The sequence below is a fragment of the Tubulanus polymorphus genome, chromosome 7, assembly GCF_964204645.1.
Source record: "Tubulanus polymorphus chromosome 7, tnTubPoly1.2, whole genome shotgun sequence".
In the NCBI taxonomy this organism is placed as follows: Eukaryota; Metazoa; Nemertea; class Palaeonemertea; order Tubulaniformes; family Tubulanidae; genus Tubulanus; species Tubulanus polymorphus.
Window position 1 is genome coordinate 14,614,924 of NC_134031.1, and position 15,138 is coordinate 14,630,061.

Here is a 15,138-nt window from a genome sequence, read left to right on the forward strand (position 1 = left end):
TTTAAAATCGAATAAATCTCACAAAAACTGAAAACTAATTCGTTGATTGTATCTTCCCATTCTCTACAGAACAGCAGTTGCTCTTAAGATACAGGTTTATCTGAAAAGTTTTGTCTCACCATTTGTATTTGTGATACTCAGTGTTGATAAACAAAAGCCAAGCACTAACTTGTCCTAGTACATGAGTAATGCAAGTGAAATGTATTGGTTCCAGAGAGACACAAGGAAAGCGCAAACTACCGTACTGTGTTTATTCTACTACAATCTATGTGGATACAGTAATGACAATTGGAATTGTGCGTTTCTATCATGTTGCGATGTATCATCTTACATGGATAGGCGAAAAGGTAAGGAAGTCGGAAAAATGATTTAGTTTTTGTCCCCATAGTTCCCACAGTTACATGAATTAAAAACTCCCAAGTATTTCATACGTGATTTTTCAATTTTCCCAAATGGAAAATCGGGCCTTCATATGAACAGATATTATCATACTACAGTCAACACTTTAGTGGTGACCCACTGATGAATGCAATTTTCAAGAAAAATTGCTGGAGAAAATTGCCCTTGGCCGATGCAATATGTGAAATGTACCAGGTAAATGAATTACCCAAATATTTCCCTGATTAGAGCAAAATCTCTGAAATTCCCAAATATTTCCACACTGGGAATATTACTTTAAAATCATCAAGTTTTTCCCAATTTTCCTGTACTGTAGGAACCATGTGTTCCGAGTTACAAGTAAATTATCAGAATTATGCATGTCCCAAAGCGAGGTTTACTGTATTCATCCCCGGCATGAACAGTCGACTATAATTGACTTCCAGCTCCTCTACTGCTCCGCACTGCTCAGTGCAGCATGTCCTCTGGCCTGACACAGCTCTGTTTAACAGAAATTTATCTTCGGAACAAGACAGCTAAGATAAAATATGCAAGATTAGTAAATTCTATTCATCACAGAAATTACGTTTATTCAGCAGTAACTACATGTATTTAGATACGTATAAAAATCTGTACATTTTAGAGAAAACGAAGTAGAAACATGTAAGAAATATCACAGTCAAAATATAATTCACAAACAGCAGAAAAATATCAAAACAGATAAATAACAATAATCTAAACGCTTTGATCACAGCAACAACTTCTAAACATTCATAACTATTGAGCTTTATGATTAACTCTGTCAATTCCACAGTTTGAGTTGAATATTCAAAGTTAACAATTCAAAAAGATCTTCTCATAACTGATTCTTTCTAAGGCAAGATTTTAACAGAAATAGACAAACTCTAACCTTTCATTTGAAACAAGATTGAACTCTGATTCTATGGTTGAGGTCGAACTGACGCCAATTCCAACTAATAGTGTAAACTTTGAGATTGAAATCTGGTCATTAAAACAGTTCCTTTTCCAAGGCTAAAAACTGTTGATAGCTTGTTTCTCCTTTCTGCTGAGCATAAAAGTTGACCAGGCCAGCCACCTATCTACCCTGTACATTACTATTTTTTATAAATCACGATCAAGCTAACAATAAACAGACCTGGCAGGGACTTCATAGAAATGAACTGATTACAACCTCTATCACAGTTTCAAATTGCCCCGACTGAGGAGAAACAAGGTATCCTTTTTTTCAGTCTTATAAATGCAAGGCTACAAAGCGGCTGTTTTTTTAGCATTATTTCTATCCCCAAGTACATAGAGAAAGCGTCATATCTATAAACAATAACAATAAACAATCAATTTTATAAATTAGAAAAATCTTCGGAAATCGAAGGGGTCATTCATTTATTACGTATGCATTAGGGAAGGGAGAGGGTTAAGTAAGTGCAATTGCGTACTATAATGCATAATGTATATAAAAATTTGCCGATTTTGCGTACAGTAGGGGAGGGGATTGATTTTTTGCGTATGTAACAGATGAATGATCCCGACGTTAAAATCATCAGCAGCAGTTCGAGTTCTATCCGTGAACGACGTACGGCAGGTATAGTTTCTGATTATGATGTTTATGATGTAAGTGTATATTATTGAGCCGATGTTGTAATATGTAATGAGAATGATCTCGTCTTTCCTCCGTCTGCTTTAGCGTTAATTCTACTCTTCGATCGACAGGAGTTCTCGTCTGCGACGGTGCCACCTGGCGATCGCCTGATTTCACTTTCACTTTGCGGTTTCCGGGCGGCAATGACGGTTTCGGTTTAACGCTTTCTTTCAAACTTTCTTCGGCCTGAAAATTATTCAAAATTCAAGTATCTTTAAACATTGGGACAATTTACTAACCAACTTGTACTCAGTTACTCAGTGGGGAGAGGGCTGCAAGGAGAGACTGTAGGGAGGGGCTGTGAGGAGAGGGCTGCGAGAAGGCTGTGGGGAGGGGGCTGTGGGGAGGGGTGGGGAGAGGGCTGCAAGGAGAGACTGTAGGGATGGGGCTGTGAGGAGAGGGCTGCGAGAAGGCTGTGGGGAGGGGGGCTGTGGGGAGGGGAGTTATTTACCTGTCCATGCAGTGATTTCTCGTGCCAAGTTTTCGCTTGCTGCAAATGTTTCGTAAATTCTCGGCTCAAATGAGTTTTCCTGAAACGGCATAAAATACGAGTTCTGAAATCCTTACTTATTCCCGGGAGATACATACTCATTTGTTTATTCTTTTTACCCGTGAGCGAGTTTCATTTTCTCGTTCATTTCGCCTTGAATTTCGATTGCAGACAACCACGGAGTCGACGTCCTCAACTAAAGAAACAAACGTTTCAAAATCATCAGTTACAACAGAGACATCCTATGAATCTAAGAGTGTGAAACAGATGTTTTTGAGAAAGGTTGATCGATTTTGATACCTGATGTTTTCGCAGTATTAAAGGCATCAAAGTTGGTAAACGTTGCGCATCATCAACACTGCTTAATACCTACAATACATACAATACTCAGACAATACCCATACAATACTCAGAGAATACTCATACAATACTCAGACAATACTCCTACAATACTCAGAGAATACCGGTATGAACGTTTTATCTTTAATATCTTAAAATTCGAACTGGAATATTCTAGAACTGTGAACTCTTGTTGACTTGTGGTATATTTGGGCAGTGCAATGCCATGAATTATAAGCAATAGTGAACTTTCAATTCTAGGCATTTTAGATTCAAGCTAGTGTAATATCTAAGCTGTGTGATAACTTACATTATTTATCTAGTTTTAATGAACCGTTAATTTGTAGTATGTTTTAAACCAAATAGTATATACTATAGTTTGTATACTCATGATATCCTTACGATGTTCCACAATAATAAATTGGATATATGTATCAATAATATGAATTAATTGACATCCTTTCATGAAATCAGGCACACAGTCGAAACAAGTACGAAACCGGATAATCTATTATGTATTACCAGCTAAGCTGCACTATTTTACTAATGGCTGATTCATTGCTTGATCAGGTTTAATACGCAATAACTGATTAACATGATGAACCCTCGAAGTTTGTAAATCCCTGGACAAGTCTCCAACAATGGTTGGCAAACAAACTACGTATGCATGCAAGACCTCTACACAATTGTTACAATATTTTGATATGCAGAATAAACTCTGTCCTAATAAAAGGATAAAGTCAGGACAGGCGAGAAATATTGAGTATTCAATACCTTTGCATCTCTTTGTGTTCCCAACATGTTTACGTCAAGTTTATGCATCAAAACGGGACTTTTATAGCAAGAAGTAGACAATATCAACTGCAGAACACCGTTCAATAACAACCTGACAAATATAAATCAAAAACTCTCATTCAGAAACGAAACCTCTCGAAATGTAAAACCTCCACGAGGTAATGGGTATATAGGTTACCTGTTAGCAGGAGTGCTGTTAAATGTAACAATTTGCCCGATTGGTTGAAATCCGATTGTCGTCAAGAGCAATTTGATTTTCACGTCCTGCCACAAACTTTTCACGGATAAATCCGATAATTTCAGTTGAATGTCAGACGCGTGTTTAGTGATACACAACTGAAACATACATTATATCTCGAGGTAATCGGACTGAATCAGTTCAGTCTGATTATTCCAAGATTATCATACAACTACCGAATTATTCACATAGTTCCACTCAGTCAACATATTTGATTTAAAACTGTAAAACTGGATCCAGAACTGGATACAGAACTGTGGAAGTAAATCCAGAAGTGGAATGGGTCCAGAACTGTGGAACTGGGTACAGACTGTGGAACTAAATCCAGAAGTGGAATGGATCCAGAACTGTGGAACTGGGTCCTGACTGTGGAACTGGATACAGAGCTGTGGGACTTGGTCCAGACTGTGGAACTGGATACAGAGCTGTGGGACTTGGTCCAGAACTGTGGAACTGGATACAAAACTATGGAACTGGGTCCACACTGTGTAACTGGATACAGAACTGTGAGACTGGGTAAAGAACTGTGGAACTGGATTTAAAACTGTGGAACTGGATACAGAACTGTGAGACTTGGTCCAGATCTATGGAAATGGATACAGAACTGTGGAACTAGATCCAGAACTGTGGAACTGGGTCCAATGGATACAGAACTGTGGAACTGGGTCCACACTGTGGAACTGGAAACTGAAGCGATAGTGAGTATTCGAGATATAGTTACCATGTCAACCATGTAAGATATTGTTTCCTGATTGGCTGGTAGAATGTCAACTAAAGCCTGTATCAATCCAGGGTTATTTATCAAATCTACAAAAGAATAAACAAACCTCAGACAAAAAGGTTTGTGGCCACACCCTGCTTTATTTACTTTACAAGAACGACCCCTAGAATTGTAACATTCATATTTACCATGAGTAGCTCTGAGCGCGTCATACGCAGGAACCAATAACTCCTCGTAATCCCAGTGAGGAAACACTATAAACAGTTCGGTCAGCTCGGCTCGTCGAGGTTGGAAATGAAACCCGACGTATTTCAATAAATCTACCGCACCGTGGCCGTTCTCAATTTCAGCAGACGTCGATTCCACTTCTCCATTCAAATCTTCTTTAAACAGACGTTTCAAGGCATTATCCAACTGTAAAAATTCAAATCTCAACCATTCAACAGAAATTTGAAAAGAAAGTTGATGAACAATCTTTCAGTTTCAGAGCCCCTTTTTTATGGAATCATTTACCAAAAAATGTCAGGGATAGTCCTACAGTTCCTGTTTTTAAAATCAGTTTGTAAAAACTTTTATGTTTCCTAATGCTTTTAATTCTTAGAATGTGAATATCTGCATTTTGATTTATACTACATATAATAATCTTTGGGTTAAATAATTGTTTTACGGTACATAAAATGCAGTGAGTAAATAGCGCTTTATAAAAGCATATTCATTATCGTAACTATTATCGTCATCATTAAACGCATAGTCTAACTGACAAAATTCAAATTTCAAATTAAAACTGCCTCCCGATTACAGAAACTATTATTGTAGACTTACCAGTTGAATGAGCCGAGTTATAACAGTTGGTTGATCTTTATGATGAGTGAGTAGAGTTGAAATGAGTTGTTGTAGTTTGTTCATGTTCTCCTCAGCATCAGCAACTTATATACAAAATAAAATAAATTCGAATAGATACATAGTAAGTGTTAAAGCACAGAACAGAACACATAATCCAGAAACAGTTATCAATTATATATTTGACTTAATTTCACCTTGGATTAATCAGTCTGATAACTACAAGATTTGACTGACATTTTGTGGAGTCCAGGACCCAGTTCAACAGAAAACAGTATAATTTGACTCTAAAAATGAGTTAATTTTCAATGTTTTATTCCAGTCAAATCTTCATCAATAACAATAGAACTGGATCTAGATCTTGTCTGTACGGAAAGTTCTTAACGGTCAAAGCTCAGAATAGAAAATGTCGGGAACTTTTTTGACATAATGTTTTGGAGGAACTTGATCCTATATTCACTGTCATTATCTCCTTACAGGTTCCCTACAGATCGGTCAATCCTGGATATAAGGAGTTTTAAAGGAGAAAATTTCAAGGAATCGTCTGCATCACTTTCATATCCCAATTATGGTAAACTCCTCCTAAATTGGTCTTGTAAGAAAATTTTATCCTTAACACTACCTAAACACGGTTTTTAAATCAGAAACTGCCTAAATAGGTCAAGAAAATATCTAATTCCCTATTTCTCAAAATTGAAGTTTTTATGGGAGATTTTTCGCAAATCAAAGTAGTTGCAAGCACCATTAAAAGCATTTTCCATTTGAAATGAGTTTTAAATGAATCGAGGAGTCGTAGCGACCCTGCCTTATAACCTTGTTTTTGATCGGTCGCGTTTAATGTACCTTGTTTTCGATCGGTTGGGTTCAACGGGTCCCGTTTGAGTTCGAACTCCGCGACCTTCACCTCGATCTGGTCAAGCGTCTGGTCGAGCATCGAATGACGTAAAACCGTCACATCGACGAAAACGTCTCGACCGATCAGAATCGCTGCAGCCCAGTTATGAATCGACGCGAATCGATCGTCGCGACTCAGTTCCGTTACCGCCGAATTTACGGCCGCTGTTACCAGGCAACCGTGTTCCATAGCTCGATAGAAATGGTAGTAAAACTTGTCTAAAGCGTCGACGCTGAGCGGCCACAGAAAATACAACACGCACTGAGCACCTGTTCAACACAAACAAAAATACAGTATTTTAGAAATAATAGAAATTGTTTTTCTGGTATGGAAAACAACTAGTGAGATGAGCGCAAAATGAAAACTATCAGGCAGGACCCGATTGCAAACAGTCTACAAAGTTTGCCTCTTCAGTTCAAATCAGTTTTTAATCATTGATTTGAATTTCATCTGTGAAAACTGTGAAATCTGGCGCTGTATTTTCTAGCTATTTGGACCCAGTTCCGTTTAAGAGGTTAACTTAACCAACACTGTGGACCTGGGCCTGATTTGCGCAGTCATGACTTCAGCCCAAAAATGGTCTAAAATCTTAAGACTGGCATTTAAAGTTGTTAGATTGGCTACAAAACTAAATCGGTCTTATAGACTGGTCTTAAGTCTAAGCCGTGACTACCACCGGCCCCTGGGTCTCTAGTAGTGACAACTACCGGTAGTTTAAAATAAACTTTTGATCTGAAAATATGGGCGAAGTTTTGGAAATAACATTATAAATCAAGCAAAGAAACTGGGACTATAATAACATTTTGTAAATTTTTTCGGAGAGGGAATCAGCAGTAGCTTTGTCACTGCGTATGTGTATTTGGGAAATGAGTTAAGCATCCCGAATGAAGTTTTCTGAATGTTTTTTTCTTAGATTTCTACTTTAAAGATTGACGCACACCAGCTCACCGCGATCTTGACTATCTAAGCAAGTATAATTCATACTATATGAAAACCAAAATCCATTTTAAGCATTAAACGTTTAGAGAAAATGTAGCTTCTTTGAAAGAATGACACACCAATCACGCGTGAGCCATATTGTCTCAAGTCACCCCAATTTACGGCAGTTGTACTGGGACTACAATAGAATCCTGGGCCCGGTTTTATAGACTGGTATTACCTTTAACTCAATTGAAAATGAATTAAGTTAGCTCCCAGGTTGAGCATTATGCTAGTCTATTAAAAACCGGGCCCTGGTGTAGAATTTTGCAGAAGGGGGAAAACCGATTCTAGGACAATTGCCGCCCGGACAACTGCCCCCCGGACAATTGCCCCCCCCCCCCCGAATAAAATCCTTTTTGATTTGGATTAACACCACCTAAATACTTTACTTAGAAATTAATTTGTATATTACTGAATATAGATTTATAACATATAGAATTACTGATGTTGTGTGCAGATCAAAAATTTTAAATCAGTCCTTGTGTAATTATAATTCACTTACCAAATTAAAGGAAACTTAATAAGCCCACTTATTAGTGTATTAGTTAACGTTGGCTAATTTATTGGAATTAGTTTTAGTGTTACTTTAGCCAATCAAAATCTTTAAAGCAGTCCTAGAGTAAATAGCTAGAATTAGTTCACTTTGTCTAATTAATTTGAAGTAAACATCTGTGTTACTTAACGATTAAAAAGATTTAACTTGGGGGGCAATTGTCCGGGGGGATTGTCCTGATACCGGGAAAACCAGTAGTAGCAGTAGTAGTAGTAGTAGTAGTAGTAGTAGTAGTTGTACCTGCTGCTATGAATGCACTCGGTAATAAATAACTTTGATCGTCTGATGAATTCTGAAGACTCCACGCCGAACTGAGCACGATTAGTTTCGCCGTAGTTTTCGTTTTAATCAGATCGTCGACGGTGACAATGTAACTGATCTCCGAAGCCGGATTCGTCAGCTGTTGATTCTCGTTCGGAGTCAGCACCAGTAAACCTTCCTTTAAACATCCAAACGTAGCTGAAATAACAAATCATAAAACCATGAAGGATTTGCATCCGACTCATCTGACAAGGAAATTAGTTCATCTTCAATGTTTTAACTCAAACTGCGGAAGTTTTCGTTTTGCCAAATTAAGTTTTATCATCAAATATACCAATTCAAGAATACAGTATATATACACTAGCAAAGCATCAATCTGACATTTTATGCAGTGTTGAATAGTTTTACATAGTATATTGGCGCGATGTTTGGAAATATAATAATTCCAAAGAGTTAGTTACGTTTGATACGGGTTAACCCTTTCAGTGCGTCTACACCGCTGTGCGGTGTGTGAATCGGTGATGGATTTTGCTAGTATACCGCACTGCGGTGTATTGGTGTAATTAGTAATTAGTTTTTATCTCTATTGAAAGATGGCAGCACCTGTCAAACGTAGTGAAATATTAGTAATTAACGATATACCGCGCCGCGGTGTAGACGCACTTTAGTGGTATTCGCGTTATTCAACACACTAGGGTGGAATTCCTCTAAAATTTTCAAATTATCTCCAGCACTATAGGGTATTAATTAGTCAGCACTGAAAGGGTTAAGGAGGTTGTTTTCTGTACACAAGGGGACAGGGTAAATATTCATTACATTCAAATTTCAACAGTGGAAGTGAATCCTGGATTAAACCAATTAAGTTGTCCTCATTGAAAACATGATATAACCAATAGCGATTAAACCAGAAATTTCCCTTTGGATTTCTCGATTAAACTTTTGAAGTCTGTGAACAGTGGAACCAATCCTGGGAACGGAACCAGGGCCCAGTTGCACAGTTGTGACTTAAGTCCAAAAGTGGTCTTAAATCTTAAGACTGGTCTTAAGTTGTTAGATCAAGTATCGAACTTAGTTGGTCTTAGACTAGTCTTAAATCTAAGTCGTGACTATGCAACTGGCCCCAGGCTTCTGTACTGGACGGAATCCAGTACTGAACCGGGCTCTTGTACAGGACAGGATCCAGCACAGGACTGGGCTCCTGTATCGGATAGGTTTCTGATACTGATACTTACTGATATGAATTAATGAAGCCGATTTGAATTCTTGAAGGAATCGTGATTTTGTAGCCTGTAAACCGACGATCGGTTCTACGTTCAGATAGGAGGATACTTTCAGTAATTCCTGTTGACCGTGATCTAATTGAGGTCGCTGTTTACAGTTCCACGGTTTACCATGTAACATAACACTAACACAGGGAGACGAGGAAAACATACATGCAGGTTAATAAAACAAAAAATCCCAGGAAGGGGCGGGCGGGTACTGTGGAGGGGTAGTAAACGGTTTTAAATGTCGTCAGAGACTACTGGGTCGGTATAGTGTTGTGACTGGAGTAGGAAATTTTCAAAAATAATTCTAATGATCACGGGAGATTGTTTTATATCTAAAGAGATGGGAAAATTAATAGTTCTAACATCAGACGGTCCAGTGTATGATCAGGGGGGAGGGAGGGGGCTGCAGAGGGAGGGGTTTACCTGTCTGGTATTAACGGATTACCAATAACTACGGCTCTATCTTTATCGCTGCACTGTCTAAACTGTGTTACGAAACTATTCGATGAAACGATGTCTGTATTTGTGGCAGTTTTAGTAGCGATCGTCGTGAAAGCATTCGCTCCGATGAACCGTGCAAAACCTGCGGAAAACTTCGGGATTCCTTTATCGTGCCACCGTCCGGTGTCTCTCAGGCGCCGTACTGGTCCTTTCCTCAGCGGCGGAATTCCTCCGTTCTTCTTTAACCGCGGTCGGTCAATTGTTGATCTGACCAGTAACGGGTTTGATAAATTTCTCAAATTATTAATTCTTGATTTCATGGCAGATTGCTCTGGACTGCCGCACATAGCGGTGGCCCCCGGCTCGGGACTGCGGCCGATACTCGCGAGGTTAGAGTAATTATTCAGACCGCCGTTTTTAACGCAGTTTCGTTCGAATTCTAAATCATCCATGATTTTCAGTTGATCGAGTTCGTTAATCGTAACTTTCTCCAGAACGGATAAACTTTGACAATACGTGATGCGAAACCGTTCGGAGAGTGCTACATTACTCCAATTGGTTATCGCGTGGAACGGACACCGTGCCAGGACTCCATCCGGAATTATCACCAGTTGAGAGCCATCTTTTAGCTTCATCAAAATATCTCCGACCGATGAAAACAACAAATCGAACAGACGCTTCTCGATCGGTCGTTTGCTGATCTCTCCACCAGAGGGCGTCGGCGTCCCTTTTGTCTGTTTGTCTTCATTTGAAAGTTGCGAGAATTCTTTCTGTTTGTTGTGAAGGTCGGCGTGTCGCCGTGGTAACGAGCGCGATTCGTAGTTATACGCGTCGAGGAATCGAGGACTCTCCACGAATTCACCGATCAGTTCCACGATCGATTCTGTCATCGTTTTACCGCTTTCCGACTTCGTTGAGTAAAACCTAACGATACCGCGACCCGGCTGCAATAACCATAGCAACAAGCGGAAGCCGGTAACGGTGTAGTATATAACGGTGGCGCTCTGTTGATCGACGACTCGAAGCAAGCGGTTTAACGACCAGGAATCGAGGAATCGGGAATCGCGATCGCTTCGAATCGTGTTCAGATCGATTAAACTCGACGTGAGGTTGACGATTTCGCCGACGTCCGTGATCACCGTCTGCTGACGCGCGGCCTCGGAGTAACGCAGCGTCTCCTCCGGAGTTCCGATTTTTGACAATACGAGCTGTATCCCGGAGTAACACTCGGCGAGTTGTAACAGCGTTTCCTCGCTGCAGTATGACTCTTCCTCTTTCGCCTGCGCGATCTTCGCCTCGAATATCGGGATCAGTTTCTCGAACAGTTTTCGCCCGCGTTCCAAATCGAACACCTGCGTCGAATGCTGATCGACGGCGGCCATATTGAATTCGCACGCCAGTTCTAAATCGTTGTATTTCTCGTCTCGCGCGACGAACAACGCCTCATCCAGATAATGCGCGGCGTATTGAAAACGTCGTTGTTTACGATACGCGATTCCTAATTTCAGCAATGCGTTACACTTCGTCCTGCGGTTACCACGACGACGGCCGCAGTTTTTCGCGATGTTCGAATAGATGTCTAAAGCGGAGTCGATATCGGAACGCATCATGAAGGCGTCCGCTCGCTGCTCGAGGGCGTCATTTATTAACCCTTCATCTCCGATACGACTGCACACGTCGATCTGCTGCTCTAAATACGTATCCGATAGTTTCCAGTGTTTCAGATGGGCGTAGATTCCTCCAAGGCAGCCGTACGCTCGAGCTGTTCCTCGCGAGTTCTCTGTCTCTCGACTCAAGCGCTCGTACTCGCGATACTCGGCGATCGCTCGCTCGAAATCTCCGAGAATCTCGTGCAGCATGCCGATATTATAATGCGAATCACGGCGTAGATTCTCATCTGAAGAATCGTCATCTGATTCCTCGTCGAGAAGTCGCAGATACTCGCGCGCGTTTTCGAGCGCTTTATTCATGATTCCGATTTTCTTGTAACCGATGCTTAGATTCAGTCTCAACGCACGTCGTAACTGAATCGTCCAGAATCGAGGTAACGAATCACCGCCGTCGCCCGTAACTTCCGATTCTAAATCTTTAAGTTTCTCGTAGTAGAACACGGCCTGTTCGGTGAGGTTCTGTTCGAGGTACAAACTGGCGATACTGACGAGTGATTTACACTGGTATTGAGGGTCGTGCGCGGCGAGGGCTAGTTTATAGCACTCCTCGTAACGAGTGATAGCGAATTGCGATTCGTCGAGCGCGCTGTGAGCATTCGCGGCTGTCAACAGAATCTTCATCGCGATTCCTTTCTGATTCGTTTCTAAACGTCGAGCGCAGCTGAGAACTTTTATGCATAAATCGTATTTTTTCTCGTGAAATAAATAACAACCGACTTCGGTCAGTTTACGGTACGCGTCCATTTCTAGAAAATAAAAACAATTTCACAATTTTATTGATATAATTCAAGAAAATTCTCAGAGTTTAGTCTAGATACACTACACTGCACTTGTTGGCTGGGCTGAGGTGACGTCATTTGTGTGGCCATGTTTCTCAAGACCCAGCTGAGACAAGGCTTGTTGTCTGGGCTGGTTTAGACTTTAGAAAGGCCAAGCAATCATAAGATTATTGCAAGGCGGGTTCTAGCGTTTGGCAAGCAGAGTCCGGGGCATGTTGCGATGATACAAGGCAATCCACGTTCAAATTCATAAAACCTCGCTAAGCCTTTCTTTCCATTAATACTAAACGTATATTTTAACTACAGAGTCAGTGACCGACTAAGTTAGTAGAGCATTTATGAACAAAGGCAGCAGTCCGTAGCAAGCGCAGTGTACTGTAGGTCATATATTTTTCTGATCAGGATTCTTTAGAAATAAGATCAGAATAATTTGGAAACAGTTGTTAATTTGAACTTCAAGATTATGTCTATGTTTTGAATTACGAAGTATGAATTACGAATTACAAATTACGAAGGAGCGGTGTGGCCGAGCGGTTAGTGTTCGACTCTGGGAAGCCAGGTCGTGGGTTCGAACCCCGTACATTGCCGTAGTGTCCTCGGGCAAGACACTTATCCTCATTGCCTCTCTCTTCCCAGGAGTAAATGGGTACCTGGCCTGATAAATGACTCCTGAGCGTTTGTTAGCAGCTCGGTGTTACTTCTCCCCAGGGAGAGATGACTGATACATGTAAGAGTATAAAATTGGCCGGGGTAATAATATCGAAAAATGTAAAGCGCTCTCAGCAGCCTGGCTGGATTTAGCGCTATATAAGACACATATTATTATTATTATTATTATTATTACCTTTTAATTGATTAACTCGATCATCACTGATAGAACAGAGATTACCGGTGAGAACCAGTATATGATCGGTTAATAATTCTCCGTTATCCAAATCTAGGTCGAGCGCGTTGAGAAATGCTAGAATCGCATGCTGACTTTTACCCAAATAATCGAGAGTAACTCCGTGCAAATAGTGAGCCTAGAAAATTATAATATACATCGTTGAATATAGGAGTCGCCACCGGACACAATACTCAAGGCCTGGTTTCACAAATGCAATGTAATTTATTTCATCATCAATTAGGCCTATAATTACAAATAAAAAGTGTATAGCAAATAAGTAGATTGATGATGAGGGACCTGAACAGAGCCTTAAAGGCTGTACAATCACTAGGACGTTCAGGCCCCCTAGAGAAAAAAAAAAGAAGAAGAAGATTGATGGTAATGATAACAATAGTAATGCTAATAATAGTAATGCTAATAATAATGCTAATAATAATGATAATAATAATGCTAATAATAATAATAATGCTAATAATAAGAATTAAATATGATAGAATCTTGCTGACCTGCGGTTGACTGGCGTTAAAACTAATCAGAGTTTCGGCGTCTTTAAACGCCTGTTGATAACTCTTAGTACCGAGATAAGCGGCGCATCGAGATTTAAGAAGGTTTACGTTCATTTCGTCGATTTCTAAAGCTTCGGTATAAAATCTGACGGCGGATTCATAGTTTTCAGCATTCATACATTCATCACCTTTCTTCTGTAGTAATCTCACCTAGGAAAAAAATTAGGTATGTTTATAAGGTCAGATACCAACTGATACTAAAACTCTTACCCCACTAACCCTACTCTTTATTTGCCTCTCTGAAACCAAACCCTTGTCTTCCCCATAGACTGTACCCTGTGAACCTTACCATCTTATCATGCCCTATTGAGTGACATTGTGATCACCGCCAAAATCTTTTATCGTTATCTCTCTAGGGCTACTCTACTATAATCGACCGTTTTTATCATTAAACATACCTAATTATCATTAACACACCCAAACATCTTCATTCAGCTTTCTATATAAACACTCATATTTCTGTGACCTTTTATTCATGTGACCTCTGAGCTCTAATCTTAATTATGTGACCTCAACCTCTAATTGGTATGACCTCTAATTGGTGTAACCTAAGCGGCGGATCCAGGGGGTGCACAGGGGGCACGTGCACCCCCCCTAATGTCCTCGCTAATTTTTTACGGACTGACCTTTTCGTGAGACGGAAGACAAGCATGTGAAAAATCCCTGAAAATGCGTAAACTGATGTCGTCGTTTACAATAACCAGCGCTTTTTTATATCGTTCATGAAAGATGTGAAAATCAATATTTATATTGCGAGTACTCTGGTCATGCCCAGAACGCATCTAATCTTTTATGGGGGAGGACCCCTAGACCCCCTATTTGCATTTGTACACCCCTCCATGGAATCCTGGATCCACCTCTGAACCTCTTATCTGTGAACTAATTCAAGCGACTGTGATCATGTTTACCTCATTGATTTCCTCGGCTTCGCTGATAATTTCACTTCCGTCGCCCTGTAAACTGTGACGACTAAAACTACCGGACAGGGATGGGTTGAAACTGCCCGCCGCTGCTGTCTGGCCTGCGGTTGAGGGAAACAGACCTCCGGAGGAAAGACCTGGATTCATATTTCCTAACGCAAACTTTTCTAACACTGACATCCTACAAATAGCCTACATAATGTATACAATACAGTACTCGTCGTAATAAATATTGATTGAATTTGATTGATTTGGTCGTAAACGAACCTATATTTTTCGTTGATTAACCATTCATTAAAATCATTAATTATTCAGGTTATTCTTTTAGAAGTGTTTGGTCAGTTATTCCAGTAAAATCCACTTGTCATATTGTTTTTAAGCGACAAAAAAGAGTGTAAAGTCTTTTTTTAATAGTCAATAAGTTGACATTAGCAACCCTGACCAGGTGGCAGCACCAGCT

General features: G+C 40.1%; 1 protein-coding gene across 2 annotated transcripts; it reads right to left on the reverse strand.

The window, feature by feature from the left end:
* Positions 1–1,015: 1,015 nt before the first annotated feature.
* LOC141908946 (uncharacterized) lies at positions 1,016–15,039 on the reverse strand. Of its 2 annotated transcripts, XM_074799250.1 has the most exons (18): positions 14,946–15,039; positions 14,667–14,859; positions 13,699–13,908; positions 13,151–13,328; positions 9,840–12,273; positions 9,381–9,553; positions 8,289–8,346; positions 8,128–8,240; positions 6,302–6,622; positions 5,441–5,544; positions 4,807–5,032; positions 4,619–4,704; positions 3,838–3,995; positions 3,639–3,750; positions 2,826–2,894; positions 2,645–2,721; positions 2,487–2,565; positions 1,016–2,221 (listed from the first exon to the last, which is right to left on the reverse strand). In XM_074799250.1, exons 2-18 carry the CDS (start codon positions 14,856–14,858, stop codon positions 1,955–1,957), a joined length of 4,857 nt encoding a protein of 1,618 aa, XP_074655351.1. In that variant the 5' UTR covers position 14,859; positions 14,946–15,039; the 3' UTR covers positions 1,016–1,954. The 2 variants fall into 2 exon arrangements, with proteins under 2 accessions (XP_074655351.1, XP_074655350.1); XM_074799249.1 differs by having other exon boundaries at positions 8,128–8,346.
* Between the last annotated feature and the right edge of the window lie 99 nt (positions 15,040–15,138).

Coding starts and splice junctions, on each gene's coding strand:
- LOC141908946 (XM_074799249.1), bottom strand. CDS start 14,858: ATGTCAGTGTTAGAAAAGTTTGCGTTAGGAAATATGAATCCAGGTCTT. Junction 13,329..13,698: donor TTAACGCCAGTCAACCGCAG/GTCAGCAAGATT, acceptor ATAATTTTCTAG/GCTCACTATTTGCACGGAGT. Junction 2,895..3,638: donor GAACACAAAGAGATGCAAAG/GTATTGAATACT, acceptor TATGTATTGTAG/GTATTAAGCAGTGTTGATGA.